We start from the raw sequence: 26,610 nt of genomic DNA, 5'->3' as shown, positions 1-26,610 counted from the left end.
GAGGTGATTCATTTTGTTTTTCTGTTGTTGAATTTTATAATATTTTATTCTGTGTCTGTCTTTTTAATCCATTTTTTATTACTTGGTGGTGTTTTCTTCCTTTGCTACTTTGTGTAATTGTATCTATTTTTTTATTATTATTATTTTACTTTTTTTCAGTTTTGTTTTAATGATGTTTTTATTTTATTTTACTGTATTTTCTGCTTTGTTTCTTAGTCAGATTTGATCAAATTTGTAAATTATTTTACTGCTTTTAGTTTTGTTTTTAATTACATTTTAAAAATTATTTTACTGTATTTCATTTTGTTTTTATTACATATTTTTTGATTATTTTACTGTATTTTGTGGTTTGTTTATTAGTCAAATTTTAGCGATTTTTAAAAATTATTTTACTGTATTTTTTTTGTTTTGTTTTTAATCACGTATTTAGTTTGTACTATTTTAACTGTGTTTTCATACTTTGTTTTTTATTCTTATTGAATCTACTTTTTTATATTATTTTACTGTTTTATTTGCTTTTTTTTAACCAAATCTGTCTACTTTTTAATCATTTTAGTATTTTTTATGCTTTAATTTTAATCTAACTGCATTTAGTTTTTATTATTTCATTTTTAAGTTTTGTCTTTTAATTTTTTTAATGCATTCCTTTTTAAATCTTGCTTTATTTTACTTTTCTCTTTGCTCTGTCCGACTCATCAGCTCTCTGTAAAGCGTTTTGAACAGCGTTTCTTGAAAGAACAAATTGCGATCGATTGTCACCGCTCATCGACAAATGTTAGCATCCTCACGTCATAAATTTAGAAGAGAAAATCCCGAATCATTTTACAATTCTGACAGTTTTATCATTCAGTTCAAAGCTACATTGGGCCGAAATTAGTCTTGATGTGCACTGAAGAGCCAGACTGCCTGCTTTCTTCTGCCTCCAGTCTTACAGCTAGGCTAGGCTAACTGTTTCCTGGCATCACGATGCTTTGTGTTTGCCGTCTGGACGCGAGAGGAGTGACAAACTTCTCATCTAACTGCTGACATGACAGTGAATAAATGGAATTAGTTTGCACCTGCAATTTTTCCACAAAACTTGAGATCAAAAGCTTGAACAGTTTCCACCATCTCTGACCAAAACCGTCTATTCAGTACGCCGGACCAATCAGTGGCTCTCAGGCTTCATTAATCAGGTCACAGGCTGACAAACAACAATACCAGAGACACACTTGTGCTCGTTCTATCCCCTCAACTCCCACCAAAAGTCTGTCTCACCTCCCTTTACAAGATATGCAACTGGGTCTGTGAGACAAAGAGGGAGAGCGTCAGGGGACCTGTGCAGACAACCTTGCAGCATCCTTTCAGTTTGAAACACAAGCAGCCCCGTTTGAAGCAAGACAACAAGGTTTCATCTTTATTTTCTCGCTCCCACTGCTCCGTTTCCCTCAGTGACTGATCAGACGTGGTCACGGGAAGCAGGAGAGCCGGCGTGCCCTGTGAAGTTCCTCACACTGAGAGAACACTTTGTCTCTCTGACGCCCCATTATCCCGGAGAAGCAAAAGTCTGGCAGCAGCAAAAATCTCCACACTTTGCGTTTCTTCGACAAGTTCGCTTTAAACTTTTAATTTTTACGTGCCGCTGCGGAATACGTTGATATCTCATCTTCAATATTTCCTCCTGTTTTCCTATCAGACGTGTTCGTATCATTGTACCCGCTATCTTTTATTTCCTCCACGGTGGCAGTTTTCTTATATAGCAAACCAAAGGAAACGTGCGGCTCCTGCTCTGGAAATCGCCCGTGCAGGTGGAGCATTTGCTCGGTTTCTAAATTCAATATCCTGCCAGAGTGTGAAGCCTCGCAGCGAGAGAGTGAAAGTGAACCTGCGAAACCGCTCGCATTTATCACCACGCGGCTCCGAGGAAGGTCATCCACCACGTCTTTGCTTCTTTGAAAGGAGACAAAAGGGTCTTTGTCGGAGGTGTTATGTAAGAGCGTTCAGTCTTTCCCACTGAATGCTACCAGACAACCACAGGTGGGTGACCTTGAATAGCTGTGGACAAGATACCGATTTAGGCTCAGATGGTTAGACGGCTTCCATGCCGCCAAACTGAGTTTTTGGCTGATACACGAGGGCGACGGTTACTAAAATGAATCCTTGACAGAAGAGAATGTTCTCTCTCTAAATACGTGTTTCTACTGAAAATTGACTTTTCACTCGAGTTTGTTTATTTACCTCCAGGTTTGGAAAGTGAAGCCGATAAGAAATTGCATCAAATGGCCAGCAGGGGGCGACTCCATTGGATGCTTCTGACTGTATAGAAGTCAATGAGACATTACCTCAATAAACATTATTCAAACAGGTTTATGGTCCCATTCGCTAGTTTTAAGTCTTTCTGAAACACAACATGATGCTGATTTTGTAAATTATGGTCATGTTTAGAGTAAAACAGACTAAAGCAGGCTTCAGTTTAGGTTGTGGCTACTGTAGGATGGTACGTGTGGAGAAGCCGATAATGTAATAACGGCTGATAATGTAATAAATTAGCCAGTAGCGTAAGAAAAGTTCTGAAACAATAACATGATAACTTTTTGCCAATAAGGTACTAAAAACCCTGGAACGATGACGTAATAACGTTTGGCCAATAACGTCATAAAAGTCCTGAACCAATAACGTAAAAACTTTTGGCCAGTGACGTAATAAAAGTCCTGAAACGATAACATAATAACTTTTGGCCAATAACGTAAAAACTTTTTACTTTTACGTAAAACTTATACGTAAAAGCTTTTTACATTATTGGCTGGTTATTACATTTGTAAGAATTTTTTTTTTTTTTTTTTTTTTTTTTTTNTCTCTCTAAATACGTGTTTCTACTGAAAATTGACTTTTCACTCGAGTTTGTTTATTTACCTCCAGGTTTGGAAAGTGAAGCCGATAAGAAATTGCCTCAAATGGCCAGCAGGGGGCGACTCCACTGGATACTTCTGACTGTGTAGAAGTCAATGAGACATTAACTCATTAAACATTATTCGAACAGGTTTATGGTCCCATTCACTAGTTTTAAGTCTTTCTTCAACACAACATGATGCTCGTTTTGTAAATTATGGTCACGTTTAGAGTAAAACAGACTAAAGCAGGGTTCAGTTTAGGTTGTGGCTACTGTAGGATGGTACATGTGTAGAAGCCAATAACGTAATAACGGCTGATAATGTAATAAATTTGCCCTTTTTAAAATGTAACAAGCCAATAGCGTAAGAAAAGTCCTGAAACAATAACATGATAACTTTTTGCCAATAAGGTAATAAAAGTTCTGAAACGATAATATAAGAACTTTTGGCCAATAAGGTAATTAAAGCCCTGAAACGATGACATAATAACGTTTGGCCAATAACGTCACAAAAGTTCTGAACCAATAATGTAAAAACTTTTGGCCAGCAACGTAATAAAAGTCCTGAAACGATAACATAATAACTTTTGGCCAATAACGTAGTAGCTTTTTACGTTATTAAGTTATTGTTCAGAACTTTTATTACATTTTTGGCCTATCACATTTTAAAGAGTGCAAATTTATTACGTTATCGGCTGTTATTAAATTATTGGCTTCTACAACGTGTCCACAGGATCAGTCTCCCATGTGAGACGTCATGCGATGCATTTTGTTAGCATTGTGTTGCATTTTAAGAGACAACACATCGTGTTACCTGCTCCTTGTTTGCATGAAGTCGAGGTTTTTACCCAAACGAGAAGCATCACACGTGATCCGACGCCTTACGAAACTTTTGCAAAAAGTAACCGTTGTTAATCAAAAAATGAAGACGGGTTTCTTGCCTCGTATGTGTTTTTTGTGAGAAGGTTTCTGAGGGAGCTTCCAGGTGGAGCGTTGTCCAATCAGATGCAGCCGATGTTTGCACGGCCATAGGAGGGTTAATTCATCCATCATCATGTATCATTCATCCCAGTGGACGCGTCCAATTCCATGAAAGAAATTAATCCGTTTCCGTTCTAAACGCAGCTTTCCACTGAACTTTGTTTGTTTACCGGCAGTTTCAAGTTTCCGCCGCACTCGACTGGCACGACTTAAACGTCTTTATTGTTGGAGTGGAGCCTTTAAACACAGACGATGAATAACCGACGCAATTACATTTTGTCTTGCAGGAATGCCCCAGCGGAGTCGTCAACGAGGAAACTTTTAAAGACATCTACTCACAGTTCTTCCCGCAAGGAGGTCTGTGCCCGCTGCTCTGTCTCCCCAGCTTCTGTTTCTTATCTCGTCTGTGTGCTGGACTGACAGGAAATGTCTTGTGTTTATATAAAAAAAAAAGAAAAGAAATCCAGACCACTTCATATTAACCTTCCATCTGAGAAAAAGCAGCGACGGTGAGGAGCAGAGGGAGAAAAGTAGTTTGTATTTATGCAGCCTTGAGTTCCTCACTGTCGGCCCTCATCATTATGCAAAGATTCTACCCGAGGAAGAAGAGAGAAAACATTAGGAGGCTTTGATATATCTGTTGAGAGAGGAGAAAGGCAGGCCAGTAAATATAATGGCACCCCGCACCAGAAACAATGATAAAACCCTGAGCTCTGAGCGTATTGTTGTCTCATTGTCAGGCTGTTTTCTTTGAAGTGGAGCGAAAGCTGTGCTTTAATCCCTTTTCTTGTTTGCAGTATCTGAGCTGTAATCATCACTTGTTTTTTTTTCCTCCTCCTCTTCATAGATGCTTCGACATATGCACACTTCCTGTTCAATGCGTTCGACACAGACCACAACGGCTCTGTGAGTTTTGAGGTAAGCTTGTGTTCACAAACTTCAGATTTCAAATGAAGTAACCACTCATATGATATAAAACACTGATGCTGCACACTGTCAGAGCGTTATATAACCTGCAGCCCTGATCGTTTTAATTTAGCCCCGCCGAGTTTACTTGAGACGCATCCGATTAATATTCATGAAGAGCACATATTTGCTTATTAGGACAGAAAGGCCCGTCGTCATGTGCGGTCCATCCTGTTTTAAGTTAAGCACGGGGATTCCCCGAGGGCCCGCACGAAATATGAGTCGGCTAATAATTTGAATAATGAGGGATTTTTGATTTATAGCGTCCGCGCTCGAGCTGTTTCATCATTTGCCTCTAATTAACGGCTGACACGGCGGAGCACGCAGGCAGGAATGTTGACGTGTCAAATTCCTAACGTCTGTTTTAATGGGTCTTGTTTTGTAGAGAAACTATTTTTTTGTGTGTGTAACTGTCAGCAAATGTTGTTGCAGGATTTTGTGATGGGCCTCTCCATCCTGCTGCGAGGGACCATCCAGGAGAAACTCAACTGGGCTTTCAACCTGTATGATATCAATAAAGATGGATATATCACTAAAGAGGTAAGTAACACTGTCAGTAACACAGTTGACAATTGCAAGTTTTCCAATACATAATTGACTAAATTAAATTGGGGAAACAACACTGGACTCTGACTGGTGTTGGCTCTGGTGGAGTTTGTAACATGACTGGCTTGTTTTTTTACTTTACCGTAAATTCCAGACTATAAGCTGCTACTTTTTTCACACACTCTGAACACTAACAATGATGCGGCTAATTTATAGATTTTTACGAGTTTTATGAATTTGCCTCGAGACATAAGTGACGTTGAGAGCAACAACGAAAGAGAGACTGAGGAAGTGACGAAGTAATTCTGAGGCTGTTCGACACTGAAGAACTTTAGTGGTTTTAGTGCACAGGAGGAAGATGAAGATAGTGATCAATGACTTTTCCTTGTAGGCTGCTGTAGTTTCTATTTATTTATCCGGCCGTGTTACAGGCACTGTTCAGAATAAAGCATTTACGATACGTATTTAATTAAAAGTTTTTAAATGTCTCATGTTACAACGTGGACACCTGCGGCTTATAGACGAGTGCGGCCTGTAGATGTACACATATTGTTTTCTTTTTAAAGTCAGTGGGTGTGGCTTATATTCAGGTGCGCTCAATAGTCTGGAAATTACGGTAATTCACAGCTGTCTAGTGAAAAAACAAAGGGGAGACGCCTTTGAATTCTCAAGTCTGTTACTGAAATCACCATCACTCATTCTGTCAGCTTTCATTTTAAGGCCTTCGGTTGGATGTAGCTCTACATTGTGCAGATTTATAAATATGCTTGCTTGTCGCTGCAGCTCAGCACACCAGCTCACACTCAGCTCTGCTCGAACACTGTGAAGCTACGACACCATTGCACGTTTTGTTATTGGTGTAATTCAGTCGTACATGTTCAAACCGGAAACTAATTCTACAGATTCGCTCTGCAGCTGACAGTCGTTTAGGTTTGTTATATATGAAACTCAAAATGTGTTTTGAGACTTTACGCTGCATCTTCAAGGTGGAACTTTTGCTCCTGATGTGACTTCTCTTATATAAAAAACGGCATATAGACGTGATAACAAGGTAAAACAAGCTGATTATCACAGGAGGGGGTCTTTAACTCCGGCTGATTTCTGTCTGGTCTCCACTCCGGCTGCTACGTGCTTTGAATGCGCTTTGAACACAAGCTGTAAACTTCCAAACCAACAGACCGTTTTCTCTGCGCCACAGGAAATGCTGGACATAATGAAGGCCATCTACGACATGATGGGAAAATGCACGTACCCCGTCCTCAAGGAGGAGACGCCTCGCCAGCACGTAGAAGTTTTCTTTCAGGCAAGTGTAACAGCCGCCAGCGCCGACCGTCCTGTATGTGAGGCTTTAGAATCAGCTTTTCATCTCCTCTTTTCTCCAACAGAAGATGGATAAGAATAAAGACGGAGTGGTAACCATAGATGAGTTCATCGATTGTTGCCAAAATGTAAGCTGGATCCCCTCCACACATCTGCTCTGACTGCTGTTGGCATCAATCACTTATTCATCACATTGTTTCTTCTCTTTTTTTTTTTTCTCCCTCGCAGGATGAAAACATCATGAGATCAATGCACCTCTTTGAGAACGTTCTTTAACTTTTGGCTGGCTGCGGCGGCTTTGGAAGTGAGCATCATCTTTAGCTTGGCCCAATTACTGACTTGGACTCCTACTGTGTACAGTGTGCTATGCAGACTCTCGACCGTAGATAACATATTGTTCATTACTGTGGGCCACAATTAGGAGTAGGCGATGCGGTGCGGCGCGAACACTCTGGAATCGGCGGCCCTTTTTAAAAACGATTTATTCAACGCGCCGAGTTGGAGGAATTTGAAAGCAAAGGAAAAAACATTCACTTCAAGGTTGATTTCCACCATTTGTCTCCGGAGCGTCTTTATGTTCGTGGAGCTCTCCAAACTTTATCAACACTTGTGGGAGAGAGAGAGAAAGAAAAAAACAGACTTCTAATGAAAGGGTTTCCTTGTATCTCTTGTTTTATTCACTGCCGAGTGAAATCACTGTGACTTTTAAACGCATCAAAAAAGAAATCCTGAACAAAAAAAAACAACCTGAGATAACGTCACATCTCCGTTTTCTACATTCCAAACCGGCTCTCCATTCCAGAGTGTTCCGACCCGACGTAGTTGAACCATTGTGGTCTGTCTTTATTATTTTTTTGCTCTTTGAAGGAAGAAAACAAAAACACACATTGTACCATTTTAAAATTGTACATACTATAGATAAAGCATTAGATAAGAAACTCTATGAGGAAACTTTTCAACTTTGTTCATGTTTACTTGCCAACTAGAACGAGACAACACAAGGATTGTATTGATGTCAAAAACCGGACCATAATATCAATGGTTTGTCTACAGAAGCACACAGGTAGCTATATTTACCATGAGTATGATGTTAGATATCTTTGTCATAAGATAAATGCTGCTTTCAGTGTATTTCATTTAACCTTTATGTCTGTATATTTCCTGTAAAGTAAACCATCTATGGGTTTCTTTTTCGGAGCACTGTTTAGCGGGTTTACGCTACGGGAACAGTGTTTGAGGTTATTTATATGGTATTATGGGTCATTGTACAAAAGATTGTCAGCTGTACAGTATTAAATGAAAAAAAAAAAAAAATCGGGGGAATTTCAGGTCTTTAGATTTGTTCGTATAATTCACTGTTTTTATGAAGAACGGGCGGCGGGGTGACTTTTTATTATCCTCATTATTTTCGGGGTTGTCGGCTAACACGCTTCCTGCTCCCTCCTGCTCGTCCCGGCTGCCCACAGCTATCCAGCTTGATTTGTTCCTGCTGCCTCTGATTAAAGCATTGATTGGCCCCAATTGTTTGCAAACACAAGGCATGCTGGGTAAGAAGTCTCACTCGCCGGCTTCCTCTTTGCTTCGCTGGAAGCCGCTCGGTTACTGAGAGAAGCGTCTGGACGTTATGTAAGTAAGTTACTGAGTGTTTTTCTTCCGTTTTCACAGTGACTCGGATATTAGATGGAGGAAGTTTCCATCAGAGTAGCCAGAAATGTGAGAGTTTGAGGGTTTTTTTGGTGAAGATTTTTTTGCAGCTTTTGTCATTCAAAGCAGTGTATCGCTGGGAGCTGCAGTCACAAACAGATCAGTACAGCGAGGCATGTTGATCCTCCATTACTTCAGTAAAGAAAATGACACATTTTTCTCTGCTGTGTTCTTTTTGTTTTTTCGTATCACTGAAGATAATGTGTGTTTCCATCAAGAAGAGCATCAAACCTGCCATCTTTGTGAGTCTTACCATTTGTAAAACGGCACATTTGGGTTTGGTTGATGGGTTGGATCACAAAATTGCAGCTGATGGTGAAAACAAATTCTAACATTCACAAAAGACACACTTTCTGGAGCTAATGAAGCCTTTCTAATGCTTTCTGTAAATAACATCCAAAGCTTCGAAGGCAGTGATGCTGCTCAGACATAGATTTTCTAAATGTCTTTGTCGTCGTGATGAGTTTGCGTTCCTCGCTGCAGACGCAAAGTAAAAGCAAAACGATATCCATCAAAAGCTAATCCTACCACGGATCAAAAAGTATTCTGTTCTGAAGTGAGCTGACTGAAATACAGACATGTCACGCCCCCTTATGGTGGAACGAGGGTACTGCACAGGAAAATTCTCTATTTGTGTTGGATTCATTTGCATAGTTTGACAAGAAAATGAATATTTGCAGCATGTGTAGTGAGAAATTTAGGGAGGGAAAAATGCAGTCTTGGATACTGTGCAGTAGATTTCTCACCAATAAGAGGTTGTGCTGCACATATTACTCACAAAGAAACTCTCAGTGAAATGACGGATTTTAAGTTTTCACTTTATTATATGTCAGAAGGCAATGAATTTCACTTGTAAACAAAATGTGGTTAACAAAGCTGAGCAACGACAGTTAAGGTCCGGACTTTTAATTCGACAAAAAGGTTGTTTTGTTTTGTTTTTTTTTAGGAATGAAACATACATGGCACACCGAACCGAAGTCGACTCCAAACACATCCATCCGTCTTTCCAGTTAGATTCAAATCGCCGCTTTCAACTCAGAATAGGAAACGTCGTGAAATTACCTGAGATAAGTTTGCATACAAACCGGACAGACTGAGATCTGAAGTCGTGTATATATATATATATACCTCTACAACATGTATATTTTAATATATGTTCAACAACTATTTCATCAACGTAAGGCAGGTGGTAGTATTTTCGAAAACACAAGTTGCACTTTTCAATGTACCAAAAAACTCTTTTTTTTGTCGGCCGTACGTACACAAGATCAGACGATATTTATCAAATGGATATTACACAGAAGCATTCGATAAAAACGAGCGATGGGATACAGTACGATGCTGTAACTGTTCTGGAATTGGAGGCTGAAATGTAAAATACCATCGTAGGTAGACTTGATGAGTTTGGGTTAAACGGCAAAGACTCTTTTACTCTGGAGGTCCGCTGATACGAAGACGATCCAGTATTACCTGATAGTTTTACCACTTTTCCACTTTGGCAGAGTCTGATTTAAGCTGACAGAAGTGCAGTGAACTGTCAAAGTCGTTTCTCATTAAAAAAATATGGCGCACACACAAACGATAACAAATCAAAATCTTGTTGGATTGTGGTGAATTTGAGGAAAAATCTTCACATTTGGCCCATTTTTTCCATTTCAAACCCTCTACAATCCTTCTCATTAAATATGTTCCCTTTTTTAGAACCAACTCTGAGTCTTTTACTGTTTAGAGGAATTTTTACAGAAGTCATTTTCATCAGGACACGTGAGTCGGTCCTGTGGCGCAGCAGCTGTGTTCATTTCATCGTGTTTCTTGCCTGCTTGCGAAGATAAAGTCTCAGCCGTAAATGGTCAAAGAATTGGATTTTTGGTGGGGGCATGTGTGAATCGAATGCCTTGAATCACTCGTGGTGTCATAACAAGATGGTTGTTTTAGTTGAATTATGCATCAGCAGGTACTGTTTAAACATCTAATCTAATGCAGTTCCAGTCAGACAACAAAATGAAATGAAGAAATTGTTTAAATATTATTTGAGCATTTACTGTTTTAAAAAAAAGATGACTGAGACTCCTTATATGCTTGTGTGTTCTCTGGGGGTTAACAAAGACTGCTGGATATCTACAGTATGGCCCACAAATAACCCCTCGTCTTATAAATCTACAAAATGAAATGGGGAAAAAAGATGCTTGAAGCAATCGAATACACAGTGAAAGTTGTATTGCTTTATGCCAGCGGGCCTGATGCCAAAACGCATTCAGCCTCAGGCACTGATGTCATTCCAGTCAGTCCATCACGCAAAGTATCCGAGCGGGAAACGTTGGATGTGAGTCCATTTCATTCGTCCAGATTTACTCGAAAGCTCCTCGAGGGACAAGCGGTTATTTGGAGATCATACTGTGCGTATATACGAAACGACGACACCGGCGAGTTGGAAAGGCAGCTTCGGGGCTCTCCCTGGTTCCTCCCTCTGTCTTTTGGTGGATCGAGATTTAAATGGAACCTGCTCAGACTGACCCTGTGAGGTTTTGGTCCGTTAGATGCTCTGCTGCTCGCAGGTCAGTCGGGCGGGGGGGGGCGGGACGCCGAGGCCGAGCGCGGCGGATCGGGGTTAAGTGAGGAGCTGCCTGATCTCTCGGTGAACGTAGCAAAGGAAGTCCATGTAGGAAGTGCTGCCGTGCAAACCTTTGTCCTCCACCAAGAACTGACGGAACAGCATCTCCGGTTTGTCTCGCTGCCTCACGATTTGGAGCTGAGCGGGGCAGAGACGAGGAAAGCAAAGTGGGATCAGTTTCACATCCATGAAAGCCTCAGTTTTTACTTTTACTTCTGTTTGTCAATGGCTTCAGATTGCACGGATTTCAAACTATGTTCTGTTTAGTAAATATGAAGTGCTCAGTGCACTGGGCCTGCAGTGCATGAGGTTATTTATACAGCAACATGTTTGCATTTTCGCAACATGGCAACAAAAAAAAAAAAACATTAATTGAGGTTTTAGCGGCATGCATTTACTTCCTCGCGCCACTAGAGGGAAGCAGAGATCACTAAACACATCCTGGCACTGTGTTTTTCTACTCTGCATCACCTCAACCAGAATGTTTTCTGTTATTTCTTTATTTAAAGTTTAAAAACTGAAGAGAAACAAAGACTTTTGTGGTTAATCGTGGGGTTTTCTGGGGGTACGCTGCTGCTCTGGATTACTCACCTTCATAGAGCTCGGCCTCTTCTCGAGAATGCCACTGATGATGGATCGGACCTTCTTCGACATCGGGTTGTCCAGCTCCGGCAGCGCGCACTGAAAAAACAGAGTTCACAGTTTAAAATAAGGGTCGCGTGGAGTGGCTCAACTCAAGAACACTGGTTCAATGATGGAAAGCAAATGATTGCCTTGATTTATAACGTTTGTATCCTTGAAGTTGTCTTGAAAGTCCAACACTACAGACAGTCTGCCTCCTTCCCTTGTGTACAAGTGTTGTTTGAGCTCTGCCTTGAAAATAAATGTTACACCTTTGAACTCTGTGTGAGATTTACTTCATTTTACAGGTTAAATGTTTGGATTTCCAAATGATTCATGCTGGATAAAATGTGGGCAGACTTTTTTTCTTCTTTTTCTTTTTAAATTGAACATTTGCTGAGTTATGATGTGCTGACTTCATTTCTCAAAACCGGACTTATTGGAAGCACCCAGACATTCTCAGGCCATCCAGTAATGCCTCCAGGCAGCGAAGAGGTAAAGTGTCTCATCTGGTATCTGTAAAAGCAAATCCTCCGGAGGTCAGAGCGCTGTTAGATGAATTCTCACCATGCTTCCTTGCAGGTGGGCGAGCGAGGGCAGGTTGAAGATGCTCTGGACGAGGTCCGGTGAGGTCGCCTGGCCCAGCCACAGAAACATGGAGTGGCCGTTCTCCAGCAGGAACACGCCAGAGTCTGACAGACGCTCCTCTGAACAGCGAACCGGAGCTGGCAGCGCCTCACTGCTGACGTCTAGGTTGTGCTGCAAAAAAAAAAACAAAAACAGTGGTATGTTAGTTAGCTAGCCCTGATTTGGAAAAAAAGAAAGTAATTCTGCAACTACAAGATGCATGTTTGTGGCTTTACTAAAGGAGTTAAATCAGAGATAAGGTAAGTAGGGTGTTATCGGTGCACTTTAACAGAAGTATGTATGAAAAGAGAGAATGTGGGAGGACCAGTGGGATGAGGCGTGGGTAGAACAGCAGCTGAGAGTCCTCCACCCCCATGGCCAGGACCGACAGCCTTTGGTGGGCTCTGTCGTCGGTGGAGAGCTCCGTGCTGCCCACCAAGGGAGCCGTTTTCATCAGGCTGTTCATGTAGACCGGGAACACTTTCATGGCATCAGGCAGGATCAGCTACATATGAACACAAATATTTATGAGAGCTGGCACAAAATATCCCGAGATGTCGGTACATAATCCAACATTTATTGCCGCACATGTACATGAAGGAGTTTTTTTTTTTTTTGTAGCTTAAAATCAAAGACAAATTCAACAACATTTCATTCCAGGCGCTGTCCTGCACTGACCTGGCTGGCTGCGGAGGGGCTGGCACAGTTCTTCCTGTAGCAGGCCAGCATGTGGGCCGTCTGGTTGACCAGGATCTCCCGCACATTCTTCAGAGGCTGGTTCAATATGGCGCGGTAAGCTGAGTGGGCAAGAGAGGAGGTTAGTGGAAAAGACGGCAGCGGCGGGGGAGGAGAGGACCACAGGGCCCCGAGAGGCAGCTTACGATAAGCAGACAAGATAGATGGAAGAAGGGAAAATCTTTTTTTTTTTTTTTTTAAATCAGACAGGAAGAATGAAAGAAGGCAACTGAAGGTCAGTAATTCAGCCGTACTTAAGGTCTGCTGTGTGCAGATTACAGGAGGACCATGTGAAACATGTGGTCCTTGTTTTCTCAGGTAATTCTTCTTCAACTCATAAGTCACTGAGCATTAGTAGATTATCAAGTGATACACGGGGTAAACTCAACAAATGTCACATCATACTTGAATATATGAGCAGACCGAATCCCTGCACTGAATTACAACCTTCTGCATCCTCAAATAATAGACTGTTAAATGTTTTCTGCATGCAGGGTTTGAAGATTAAGGAGACGTACGTAATCTTAAAGCTTTTTAATGGAGTTTTTCTTTCAGTCTACAACCAGCCCTGAGTCCGTCTGGGAAACTGTCTGAAAATGTTTAATGTCATCCAGCTAAAGCGCACAAACCTGATTTGGCGAAGAAGTTGATGAGTGAGTCCGTCTCGCAGCTCTTGTACAGCTCCGACAACTGCGAGCTGCAGTTCAGACTGAGGTTGTGGATGCGGAGACGCCGCTGCCCGCCGATGGTGGTGTACAGCAAGGCACACTGGGAAACGTAGTGCAAACGTAAGCAAACCGTGGGGATTTATCTGCTGACAAAATAGGCTGTTTTTAAAGACACACACCTGTATGAAAGCTCCAGTCTCCTCGTTGAGCGTGTCGTCGTGCTTGAACTCCACCGTCACCGCCTTGTCACAGTCCACAGCTGCCATCTCGATGTCTGTGGTGTTGTTCATGTAAACGGCACCAAAGAAGTCTGTGGCTCTGAAGCCTGAAGGAAGACGAACACAATGCTGTGATTTAGCGCCACCTGGTCAGTTAGAACGAATCAAATGGAACCTATTTTGCAGCGTTTCTTACCTGTGCTAGTGCGAACACGCATGACGGCATCAAACCCGATGCTCTTCTGTATGTCTTTCCTCAGGTCTCTCAGGAAATGCTCCCCGTCCGTCTCCATCTGTCGTCACAAAGCAGAAATGATTAAGCAAAAAAGAACCAGCAGATGGCAGTGTTGTGAAGATTTGGACTCGTGCCAGCTCCAAGCAGACTTGAGGCTCGTAAATGTACCTTAACACGAGTAATTTTGTCTAAATACCGAGTGAGGCAGTTTGCTGAAATGTCACTTTGGGCAACAGTCAAAAAAATAAAAACACAAAATGAGAAGATGCGGAGCGATCAAACGCTCCCAGTGGCAGATAATGTGCTGTGTTTTATGTCTTCATTGTGTTGTGACATAAAAACTATTCCACTGTAGGGTTCGGCTGTGCTGCCTGAGCATGTGGTATGTGTGGAGCAGCTTCCCATGCTTGTTGCTCCGCTCCTGTGGGACACTTCTATATTAGACTGTGGGTTCTGTGCCAAACTCATTATGTGGATACAACTTGCTTTTATTAGGCTGCGAATGCCTCCGTTTATGTGTTACATTATGACTTCTTGGTCTAATTACCAGAAGAAAAAAAACTGATTCGCCTCACTGCTCAGGCCCCGTGCAGCATCTTTGTGTGGATACTTATGCGCAACGTAAACTGAACGTCGTACCTGGAAGTTGTTGTACTTGTAGACGGAGCCTCCGGTGTGTGAAGGCACGTCGGCCATGGTGGTCAAGTCCACGTACTGGCTGGGAAAGAGGAAGAGGTCCACGCAGCAGCCCTGTGCCACACAGTCTTTAGACAGCTGCTCATACACTCCTTTCTGAGGCTGGAACAGCATCTGTGGAAACAAAGAGAAAATCCACTTGGGTAAGTAGAATCCATTGGAACTTACCACCTTGTTTTAGTGTTTGGGATGAAATGTTACTGCAATAGATACGTCTGTGAAGATTCTCAGTCATCCAGGTCATGGTTATTCTGGTAGATTAATCGTAGCAACTGGACTTGCTTGCAACAGATGGCATTTATTTTAAAAAATAGTGATTTCATACACTCCGTCTTTGCATTAGGTTGGTAAAAAAGTCTTAATTCCTACACCTGAGCCCAGAACTTTGCAATTAGAGTTCACAATGCAAGCTGAAGCTACTCACTTTCTCCTTGTCGGTGTTGACCAGCTTTTTGTCGTCTCTGTTCTTCAGCTTGCCGGGAGCCTCGGCGGTGGGCATGGACGAGTGGAAGATGAAGAGCTTTCCGCTACATTCTGCTGCCTGAGAGGGGGAAAAAAAAAAGACAAAAGAGAACATGAAGATCTCACTGAGGTGTGTGGCGCGTTCCTTCCTGTTATCTGAAGCTTGGGAGGTGCAAAATCTGATCACAGCACATATCCTAACACTACAGTTCATGTAGAGTTTTACTTTCTCACAAAATAAACCGTTAAAGAAGAAATAAACACCAAAATTAAAATGACCACGAACGGTCAAATAAGTCACCGCAGCACCACAACTGCTTCCAATTAAGAGCCAACTTTTTCTTTTTGCCGTGCGCCAAAACACTGACCTCATTTCACTGGGAAAGTTTGCTGGACTTTAAGTAAACACAAACATATCGGGAAGCGAATAAAAAAAAAAAAAAAGGACACAGTTGCGTCACTCAGTCGACAGGTTGAACGAGTTCGGACTGTCGGTGCCGACGCTGGCGAGAGCGATTTATCTGGAATATTTTGACAAATTGAAACAATCTTGTTGAGGGGGGTGGTCGGAGCGTTTAGAAAAACACGCGATTATGTGTTTTGGCTGCACTAAATTTGAGTATTATTCTAAAAAAAAAAGGAGACAGAGAATCAGAAATGCTGCTTCCAACAATACGCGGCTTGTCAAACAGAAAGCTTCCAATTGAGCCAATTATATTCTATCTTGACAGACACAAACATTAGTCCAACCCACAGAAGATTCAAGCCGGGTGCACTATGTCCCCCACATGTTGACAGATGTCACCCTCTGGCTAACCTTAAATGCTTCCACTCCAGCCTGGATGACAGGGGCAAAGACCGTTTCACTCTCGTTGGTGTCTGCAAACATGTCGGGGATCTGGTCCAGGAGGCTGAGGGGGGGGGAAAGCAGAGGATTATGGTTTGGTTTGCCTCACAAGCTGCTGACCGACTGTCATCTACTGGATTTTGCCTTCACAGTGGCTATTCTTGAAAGTCTCCATGTTAACCTTTTACATCAAATTAATCTGTTTCCCATCCAGTGTTACAAAAATAAACAGTTTTTTTTTTTTAGACTCCAGAGAATTCTGAAGGACATCACGTCTCAATTCTCTCCTCCACCGGGAATCCAACGTAAACAGTTGTTCCACATTGTAATGACAAGATGCATCTTACTTGTAGATAACAGCTCTGGAGTCCTGGTAGTTCACGAGGAAGCCATCGAGCAGGGGGACGAACATCTCGGCCGTGTCCGACACCACCATCATCTGCGGCTGGGCCAAGGCGCTCTTCACGTTGTAGAAGTGGAGGATCTTGTTGTAGGTAACAAAGCCGACCTTGATGGCAGAGCTCTCCATGCCTTCCTCCCTACGGAGAAATGACAAGCAGTCCGTGAATTCCTGGATGCTTTGAATGCATCGTTTAGATTTTATATAAAGTGGCTGCGTGGATTTTAGATCGATTCTGCAGCTGCTCTGGCAGATTTTTAAAATCCTTCAGGGGATAAACCTGGAAATGTTCTCGTGCAAAACAAAACACAAGACATGAATCTGGTTCATCTTTGGGTTAAAACATCACTATCAAGCACAATTTCACTTATTTAAAGGATCATTTGCCATCCAGGTCAAATAGTAGAAACCTTCTTCCAGGAATGAAGTAACACCTAACTTGTTTGATAATGCTCGACTTCATATCCTAAGTCTTAAGTAGGGATTCTAAAAGAGAAGTATCTGCTGCAGGTACAAGTTTAGTTGTGAGTCCTGCCTGCTGTGTTTTTCGTCTTTCTCTCTCACTATTCGTCTGTCAACTTTCTGCAGCTTATCTACACCGTTCCTCCGGTTACGCAATACGTCTTTTGGTTTTACTTGGCTCTTTAAGCGTTACTTTAAGAATTAAAGCCGCGAAAACCTCCCGACATTTACCAGAACACTGTGGATTCGGGTGAGGAACTGGTAGCTACACTGACCCAGATCGTAAATCAAATCCCGTCACTACAGGAGTAATTTAAAAGCATTCTTGACTGACGCTTCCAACTGCAGTTTGTAGCTCTCGCTTCTTAAATCACGCGCCGACAACCGTGTGTTGTGATTTGCACTATTGCTGCTGGAAATATCAGATTAGGAGGAGTGTATTTATGATGTTATTGATAAAAAAAATATAGAATTAAAAGACTTATTCTACACCTGTATTTATTTAAACTGGGTTCGAGCTTCATCTTCGTCAAATAAAACATGCATTTTGGCAAATGCTGCAAAATTGCATGAAAAAAAATACACACACTTTAATTTAGCGCCTGTGAAAACAAAAGTAAAGATTCAAACGCAGCTGAAGAAGAGCTTATCTCGAGCACACTTGTGCTAAGCGCTTAAAGGATGATGTCATGGCAGCAGGCAAATATGGATGTATTGTTGTTGCTGGCTCCGGCAAAGCAGCGAGAAGAGAGGAGAGAGTTTTCCAAGTTATTTTAGGAGTAACCAGGTGAAGTGCATCATCCGCTCCCCGTGATAAATCAGAAAGTCACTTCCAGAGTAACCACAAAACCAACAAAGCTCTTTTTCTTTTTTTGGGGGGGAGGTTGTGGATGCTTGTCAAGTAATTGTAATATTTTCCGTTTTCGGCAGCTCCCTCACAAATGCCCACCATCTGATGTAAACAAACATGATCTCTAACTTTTTAGAGAAGACATACAGCACTTTCTGTCGTGTATAAACTTAAACAGATTCTAGTTCGAATTTATTTTGAATATGCAGGATGTTCATGTAAAGACAGACAAGCCGAGCGCTGCAGATGATAGGCACTATATTCCTACCTGTACTGCTCAAGTGTGTGAGTTTTTTTTTTTGTCATTTATTTTGTGTACCTGGGCAGCTTATCCAGCAGAGTCTTGAGCTCATCGCATATCAGTCTGACCAGGCCACTCTTGATGTTGTTGTAGGAGACATCGATCATGAAGATGTAGGCAGGAGGATTGGGAGGCTTGTTGTTCTGTGGGGAAAAGGCGGCATGTGTAACGAGCAAGTTGTGATTTTGAAACCTTTCTAGGCAGAGACAGACATAAAATACCTAATTTCACGATGAGAAAACGTGTTTTTTAGTGTGGAAAACAGCCATTGAACAGAACATTATTCGTCCTTTCAGTCCTGCATCCTCCTATTTAAGGTCTTAGAGAGTATCCGCTGAATCCAAACATGGGGGTCGACTGTTTTGCCTTCCACTTTAAGTTTCTGTTACTTGGACACAGGTTTCCATTTACGTTAGCTCATAACTCCTGCGAGTTGGCAGGTATGAATTCACGACAGCAGCGAAGCATGTGAGGGATTTTTCAGTAATATATTGTTATGTTTCCACAGTTACAACCCATGACAAGACACTCACCTTGCAGGCTTTTGTTTAGCAGCTAGCCTGGAGAGCTTGTTTATAAAGCCTCATAAACAGAGCAAAAGTAGGCCACTGGAGTGACTCAGCTTTGTCATCTTACTTTAACTCTCTTATGTTGATCTCAACAACCGCAGTGTCCATGGGGACATACAGTTGATTGGCATCACTGTCCTTTTTTGTGCCTTTTCAAAAGCACTGAGCCGAACGCTTTTCTGTCCTGCTTTGATATAATCGGCGATCTGCTGAATAATGTAGGGCGCTTGCCAAAAGCTTCCCTCAGAAAAATCAGTAATGCAATCCTGTAGATGCAAATCTCTTGTACCATATTATACAGACTTCTCTTCAAGAAGTGACTCATCTTTTATGACTGTTTCTGTGTTAAACCATCAGCACATGAACTCGAATGAGCAAACGATGGCTGAATTTTGTCTCGTTGAATACTGTCAACAGATCTTAGTCATCATCGTGTACCTTGCAGTAGTCCATGGTGGCTTCAAACTCATAGGACCCCAGAGACAGTTCAGGCCTCTCATAGAAATCCACCCTTCGTCCCATGTGGTCAAGGTGTTGGAAGTAGAAAACTGGCACTAGGATGAGAAGAAGAAACAAAACGATGCAATTGCTGTTCTGAAAATAATAATAAATGACTTATTTTTGGTTGATAACAGGATGTGTCCTGATTTCAGGGACATTTTTAGCGTTCTGCTGCACCTTCATTGACGCAGTTGCAGAAAACGCACTGGAAGCGACGGCCGCCGTCCAGAAACTGCATGTAGGGACACATGTAGGCCTTGCATCGGTTGCAGCGCACCGGGCCGGTCTCGCCGTGCTTCACGACGTACAGAGGAGTCTAGAGAGAGGACACGTCGGCCAAAATGTTAACATAAAATAATCTGCTCTGTCTGAATTATCCAAACTATACACAGTGTACGTTCATATACAGAGAATTTGTTTATCGAACACCACAGCGCTGTTACTAAGCACCGTATGCAGGCCTGTAAATGTCAAACTGTCTTTACACTGTTTATTTAAGGCTCTCTGCAGAGTTTGGCGTAAACTGACAATGTTTGCTTAAAATTAACTCGACTACCGTAACACACATGCAGCAAGTAGGTTTATTATTAGACCGGAGAGTTCAAGGAGGAGAGGAGAAGTGTTTATCTTGATGTATCTTGGGGCTGTTTGCCAAGTGCAGTGAAAAAAAGAAAAAAAAAAAGACCTGTTGGACGCTAAAATCATAAAACAAAATTCAATTATAGGTTTTGAGTTATGCACAAACTCCCGGCGCTGATTAAGTCGAGGCTACTTATAATTCTAGCGCGAATATGCTCCCTGTTGGACTGGATGCAATCGAGCCTGAAAGTGCAAAAACTCTTGACGTTTGATTCCTTTTGTGTAAACCTCCTTTCTTCTTCAGCAGTCCCAGCAGATCTGACATTAGCTAATTAGCCTAAAGCCAGATGAGAGAAAGCTAACATTGCCTAAAAAGGCCAACTGGTGCCTGGAACAAGGCGAGAGGAGGGGGGGAAAATATCCAAGGCAGGATTCTTGGACCACACATAATCCAAAAGAAGGTCAGTCGTAGGACAAATTAAGTTTCGTAGTACATCTATCAACGGAGAACTGACTAAAGTACAAAATGCAAGCGCCACACTTTAGTATTTCGCTGCTCTTTTTGAAGCACAAGATCCATCCGACAGGTACAAGAAATCATAACTGACGAGATTTAACACCAACTTTCTAAAATGTGAAACTCTAATCTCATTATTCAGATGACAGCATACAACAGTCAAATGCTTCGGTGTGGGAAGAACGCCAAACCAACATGAATAAATTCCTACTCTGACATTCTCACAAATTAGCATTTAGCAGTCTTTACACCAGGAAAATGGGCTTTTTTTTTCCTGTTTCACAACCAGGCAGTAGTCTTTCTGTCCTGTTTTGCTTTATCTCAGCAGGTGATTATTATAACTGGACATGACGGGCATTACGTTTTAGGTAAAACTGTAACTTACCTCATTCTTTGGCAAACTGGCAAAGGGTTTAATGATGGAGGCCAGGGGTACTTGGCACTGTTTAGCCAGATCAGCAGTGCAGGGTAGTGAGTAGGTGGTGCAGCGCATGAACCTGGGACTGGCATTGCCTGGAGTAGACGAAAAGAAAGAAGCGTCAGTAACCTTGATATCGTGAAAAAAATACCACCACCGGAAACAGTTTTCAGTGTTAATTTACCATCACCAGAAATAGACGATAATTAAAATTCTTTTTTAGGTCTGTAAATTATAGTTCATGCAGCACCACAAATGACAGAAATGACTGAATTATATGTGGTAAACAAGTATACAGGCTGTATACATGTGTAGGAAGTGTAGTTCCCTTTCCTTCAAAGTGCTTTTGGTTTGCAAACTGTAAAAGATAGTTGTCCTCTTCCATAGAAAACGCTGCTCCTTACCGCCCTGAAATGCTACATTTAAGATCCAGGCTTTCCTCCCGTAACTTATTTGCGTCAACGTGTGACACATTTGCATAAACGCAGGCTAGAAGCTAGCATTGATTATGTCCTTGCTAAAGCTGCTTCTGGTAGAAATGCATCCTTTATGTTGAGAGATGTGAGACTACGGCCTCGCTTTCATCAGGTCAGCCGACTAATCAGAGCAGTCTGGGCTTTTAAGGAGCGGTGCCTTAAATAGACAGGAGCTAAAATAGATTGTTTCAGACAGAAGCTGCTGCACAAATGTACAATAGGAGAAGAAGAATGTGTTTTTTAAATGTAAAAGCATGCAAACATATTCTAGAAAACCCCCAAAACTAAAATGCAAACCTGTAAATGTGCATAAAATTGGCTCTTAAATAAGTTTTAATGGATAAATAACTAGATTGTTCACTATAAAATAACAACTACTGGTGTGTTGTGCTCTGGCAGAAGTTCAGGTGTTCCTTAGACTCACCTTGATCCTGTACGGTGAAGTCAGTGGTGACCAGAGGTGGAACCTGTCCTCTCAGGTTTGTGCTGTAGACCTGCCCCCCTTGTCTTGCCTGGTTGTCTTCAATAACTTGAGTCTAAAGCAGACAAATTACATATTATGGACAATCCTTAAGACTTACCACGTTTTAAAAACGGACACATCATTATAACAAACAACCTCACGACATGAAAAATAAATATGCAACTCGCATCATGCTCATTAACTTTGTTTTTGCTTGTCTATGTGCCCACATTGGGAGATAACTTAATATCCCAGGCATTTTTTTTTTGTGTAATCCTAGATGTTTTGCTTAATTATTTCTCCATTACACAACATTTAATTAATAAAATCATTGAAAGAAAAAAAAAAACAAAAAACGCTGTAACAAAGGAGCAGCAGTGCATGCCTCTGCATGACAGCTTCTGAGGAATTAATAAGCTGCTAATTAAGGGCAGAAAATGTGGAATGACTAATGTGGTATGCCGGTATGTGGAGGTATGCAGTCCCAGGAGGATTATTCGTCTACTCACGATGCTTGGGATAGAGTCGGGGTCCAGTTTCTTCTGAGGAGGGCCAGCCATTCCACCTGGTGCTGTGGGGAAGGCTCCCGGCATGCCTGGCTGGGGCCCGGCCATGGGTCCCCCAAACTGACCTGTACGTTAGAACAATTTCATTAGTGGGTATTTCTTATATAATGTGCACACAGCTCAATTTTAGCTTCACGATCTTTTAGTGTGTAAGATTTCTAAAAATCAAGCCTCACTACACATAAGATGATTTTAGATTCTGTTGTCATTGTTTAAAGTTCTTAGCATCCTGTTGAGATGTTTGAGTGCTGCCGTCTCGTTTCTGTTTATTTCCTCTGATTGTAGAATCCTTGATGCTGCTGCTGTCCTTGAATTTTCCTGATCTGGACTGAGCGTCTTCGGACAGATGGGGATGTGTGCAGCACAGATTGCGAAGCCCCTTGAGGCTAACTTATGATTTGCAACACTGGACTTAATAAATAAAACTGGTACAACGAATGAGTCACATCAGATTATGTCAGAAAAAATTAAAAAAAAACTTCTTCCAACTTGACTTCTTTCCATTTACAGGTACCTGCTTGCTGTGGGAATCCTGGTGGACCAGCAAGTCCAGGACCAGCAAGTCCAGGACCAGGCTGCTGGAACCCTCCAGGGCCTGTCGGAGGAGGCCCGGGGAAGGGTCTACCCATGCCTGCCATGGGTGGACCTGCCATCGACTGGCCCCCCATTGGCATGGTCGGTAGGGGTGACTGCGGGCCTGGAGGCATCTGCCCCATGGCTGGAGGAGGTGGCGTCTGGAAAGGCTGCTGAGCCACCGGGCTTGTCGGAGGGGCGGCGCCCTGCATGGGACCTGGGCCTGCACAATCAAGAAATGGCAATCTAGTGAGTGGAGGCTGTAATTTCTCTGATCTCCACCTTATCCCGGCTGCTAAATCGCTATAATCAAAAGATTGTACGATCTATAACAAGTAGAAAACGTACCATAGTTGCCCAAGTTCATAGCACCCATCTGATTGGTGAGCTGCTGTGTTGGAGGAGCGACAGGTGAGGCCATGGTGGTGTATGCAGACGGTGGAGGCTGTCCATAAGGAGCAGCTGGTGGAGCAGGATACCTAAGGATGAAAGCAATACTTGGTAATATACAGCAGGTTCAGTGTGCCCTATACTTAAAGCTAAGATAGCAAAAGTTAGCAACTGTTTTACAACAATCTATTAGGGCGATTTTAACAGTCAGTACCTTTATACAGGCAGACAAAGTGAACTTTCATCCCCAGTAATCACAACACAAGTTCATGACTCGTTTGTGTAGATTTCAGTGATAATTCGCCGTTCCAAGCAGCTGCCCTTTCTGTGATGAAAATTGTTACCTTTGCGGATGAGCGCCGTTCTGCTGGGCGTTCGGACTGTACTGACTGGACACTGGAGGCGGAGGCATGGCAGCAGCTGAGGAAACAGGCGATTTCATCATACCTGCAGTGAGTAACGGACATGAGGTGCATTTGTGTGGCCCTTATTGTATCAGTACATTTACACAAAGTTATCCAAAGATGTTATGACTTAAATTGTGACAGTGATTCATCCAAAAAGAAGCACCGTTCCAGCTGTCTTGCCCTTCTTTCTGGATACTCAAAAGTGTCTCAGAGTGCAGTGAAATTCGAAATAAAGCCAATAAATTAACCGTGTGGTACGTAACATTCGCGCTATTACATTGGTATAGCATAAAAAATATTTAAAGGCCAGACATTAAACTCACCGCACGACACATAAAACAGAATCAATGAAATGATACGAAAGAAATTCTGCACGTTATGAGTCACGGCGCATGTTTTAAAAGATTATGCACGACAGGTGTGTTATATTAACTTAAAAAAACATTCTCAAATGAATAAGCTGAAACATACACTTTTAGATGTAAAGATTTTAACTGAAAACCTAACAACATGTCACTTGAGTAACAACCTAAATATAAGAGTATTTTACCTGCTGGTGGAGCGTTGAACGCCTGAGGTGGCCCTCCATAGTGCCCGTAAAGGGGTTGTGCAGGACCAGGTCCGAATCCACCCTGGTAGCCCCCCATCCCTGGCTGGGCCTGGGAGTACGGGGGTGCAGCAACATAACCCTGTTGACTCATTTCGTTTGTTTTAATGGGGATGGCTGTCACTGTCTTCTCATGCCAAGATGAAAGAGTTTCGACAACCTGTGGAGCTGAAATGACAAAAAATGTAAATGCATAGTTTTTATATTTAAAATGCTTTTTTTTTTAAAAGCAGATAAGATCCTGTTAAAACTCTTGGATTTGTTTTTGCACCAGGAAGACAAATCCCCTCACGTGTTTACAAGCCACGCCAACAACAACTGATACTTGACCTCATGCAGTCATCAACACTGTGAAACGTGGACCTTTGGCAGAGCCTATTGACAGATAAAGCTTTGATAATGCTATCTTCAAGGAAATGCATGGGTTGGCCTTTTTCTCTTTTGCTATCACAATTACAACTTTATGACACATTAATACACTATTTCTCCTAGTGTGTGCATTCAATAAACAGACTTGTGATTTAGGTTATTTAAAGTTTTTTTTGTACTTAAATGCTCTCCTATAGGATGACACTGAGCTGTGAGCTCATCTTCCATCTGGAACCAACTATATAATCAGTTTTAAAGACAATGGGCCTGCAAAGTTCATCAACAGCTCTATGAAATCGTTTTATTTCGACACATAAAACCTTTATTTTAGCACACATTTCACTCAAAGGAAAAGCTTTTGCTAAAACGTTAGCTGTGCGGTTCAATAGTTAAACTGAATGTGTCACTTCCGAGGATTGCCACGTCAAAGACCGTTATGTTGATTAAAAGCTGAGCCTCCCTTTAATTTACCTCCACACGTTAGCCTCCTTTATTTTTGGTAGCTAATACAACATTTTAGCAATAATGCGTGGCTTAATGGTTCATTAAAAGGGCTCAGCAACATGACAGCACAGCAGCCCGTCCACTAAACGACCCCACACTGATGGAAAACATCTTGCTAGCTACGCGGAAATTACTACAAACTTTTCCTTTCGCAACCAGAACCGCGTTCATTTCAAGCGTTGAACCCGCAACGCCGTCGCGGACCCCAGCTGCCCGTTCGTACCGGCTACGTGTGTAAATAGTGTCGCGGCCGTATTTACCTGAACACTGGGCAGAGTCCTTCTTCACCGTCTCCGTGAAAGCAGAGTGCCACGTCAAACTCTACCGAGGCGCCGGTCGCTGCTGCTGTGTTGGTAACACGACGAAAATCAATTCACTGTCTTCCGCACTTGTGGACACGCTCGCCGCTTCCGGTGGTGAACTGCGAAATAAAACCGGTAGCGTCGAATAAACATCCAAACATGCTTTAAACGACGTCAAAGCGATTATAGTTTCTAAATAGTGCAATTTCACACTTCTATATAACGATTTTTACACCCAAGTGCTTGTTTTAAAGCGTTAACGTGTGCTTTATGTTGAAGCGTCACTGTTGGACTTCCGTTTTGCGCTGTGTGATTTTTGCCAGCTTAACAGCGCTGAGTGCGGGTTTACGCTCCACGCATGCGCGGACGAGAGGGAGCCCATACACGTCAGCACAGGGGTTGTGGACCTGAGTGGTTCATCTGAGTTTCATCATCACCTGAGCACTGAACATATGACACTTTTCTATGTGTTTTGTGATAAATATACATCCTAACCAGCTGGAAATTGGACATTGATATTATAACAGAAGAAAACATAGAAAAATAACAGATTCCACTAAAAATTTATGGAAGCAAGTTATAGTTAAAGTACCAAAATAAATAAAGAGATGCTACTTTCAAATATGGGGCATTGCTGAATTGAAATCTATCTTCTTTCTTAATGCCATGAAGACTGTGATAACTGCATTAATTTCCTCAAGGCTAGATTACTCCTGCAGAATGCTGCTGCAAGACTTGTATCTAAAGAAAATAGAAAAATGACACCTGTATTATTGTCCCTGCACTGGATACCTGTTTAATACTGATGTTAAGGTTCTCTATTTGTTGATAAAGCAATGCATTACTTTGCATTTGAGTACATTATTGAATTTATCTGTCTTTACTTTATCTCAAGGCCTCCGGGATCGTCACACCAACTGCCTCACACTGTTCCCTGATCAAGGCGAGTAAATGAAGGAGGTCATGTCTTTGCAGCAACAGCTCCAAAGCTTTAGAACAGCTTTCCTTTTCTTAATCAAATATTCCTCTTCTCTTAGATTTACAAATAAAATCACAAGACATACATCCTTTTATGTAATTCTGGCTGCGCTTAATTGTATCAATATTTGAGTATTTTTTAAATTTATTTTAGTTTATAAATTGATATACAAGCTGCAATCCTGTTTCGCCTTGTTTTAGTATTTTATACTATTTTATTTTGCTTTACACACTGATTTTTATAAATTTTATGCTGTTATGCCTGATAACCT

General features: G+C 41.9%; 2 protein-coding genes across 3 annotated transcripts in view; one reads left to right on the top strand and one right to left on the bottom strand.

Annotated features, from left to right (window-relative positions):
* The window catches only part of kcnip4a (potassium voltage-gated channel interacting protein 4a), a 141,915-nt gene extending 133,372 nt beyond the window's left edge, over positions 1–8,543 (top strand). The window contains exons 3-8 of the mRNA XM_008286045.1: positions 4,138–4,207; positions 4,698–4,768; positions 5,249–5,356; positions 6,561–6,665; positions 6,748–6,810; positions 6,911–8,543. Of these exons, the coding sequence (XP_008284267.1) occupies positions 4,138–4,207; positions 4,698–4,768; positions 5,249–5,356; positions 6,561–6,665; positions 6,748–6,810; positions 6,911–6,958 (465 nt within the window). The 3' untranslated portion in view covers positions 6,959–8,543. The remainder of the gene's footprint in view (positions 1–4,137; positions 4,208–4,697; positions 4,769–5,248; positions 5,357–6,560; positions 6,666–6,747; positions 6,811–6,910) is intronic.
* A 645-nt stretch (positions 8,544–9,188) lies between these two features.
* sec24d (SEC24 homolog D, COPII coat complex component) lies at positions 9,189–25,404 on the bottom strand. 2 transcript variants are annotated; one of them, XM_008286041.1, is made up of 23 exons: positions 25,319–25,404; positions 24,129–24,353; positions 23,516–23,618; positions 23,130–23,260; positions 22,723–23,004; positions 22,152–22,273; positions 21,604–21,715; positions 20,671–20,798; positions 19,367–19,505; positions 19,127–19,242; positions 18,138–18,262; positions 16,454–16,645; positions 16,077–16,170; positions 15,222–15,338; positions 14,741–14,911; positions 14,063–14,159; positions 13,828–13,973; positions 13,610–13,748; positions 12,924–13,042; positions 12,571–12,750; positions 12,186–12,377; positions 11,589–11,678; positions 9,189–11,135 (listed from the first exon to the last, which is right to left on the bottom strand). In XM_008286041.1, the coding sequence occupies exons 2-23, from the start codon at positions 24,277–24,279 to the stop codon at positions 10,995–10,997; spliced, it is 3,087 nt and encodes a 1,028-aa protein (XP_008284263.1). In that variant the 5' UTR covers positions 24,280–24,353; positions 25,319–25,404; the 3' UTR covers positions 9,189–10,994. The 2 variants fall into 2 exon arrangements, with proteins under 2 accessions (XP_008284263.1, XP_008284264.1); XM_008286042.1 differs by having other exon boundaries at positions 23,516–23,591.
* Positions 25,405–26,610: the final 1,206 nt, after the last annotated feature.

Source organism: Stegastes partitus, unplaced genomic scaffold (assembly GCF_000690725.1).
Source record: "Stegastes partitus isolate 25-593 unplaced genomic scaffold, Stegastes_partitus-1.0.2 Scaffold428, whole genome shotgun sequence".
NCBI lineage: Eukaryota > Metazoa > Chordata > Actinopteri > Pomacentridae > Stegastes > Stegastes partitus.
Note: the sequence above shows the minus strand (reverse complement) of the source record. Positions and strands in the feature narration are given on the sequence as shown.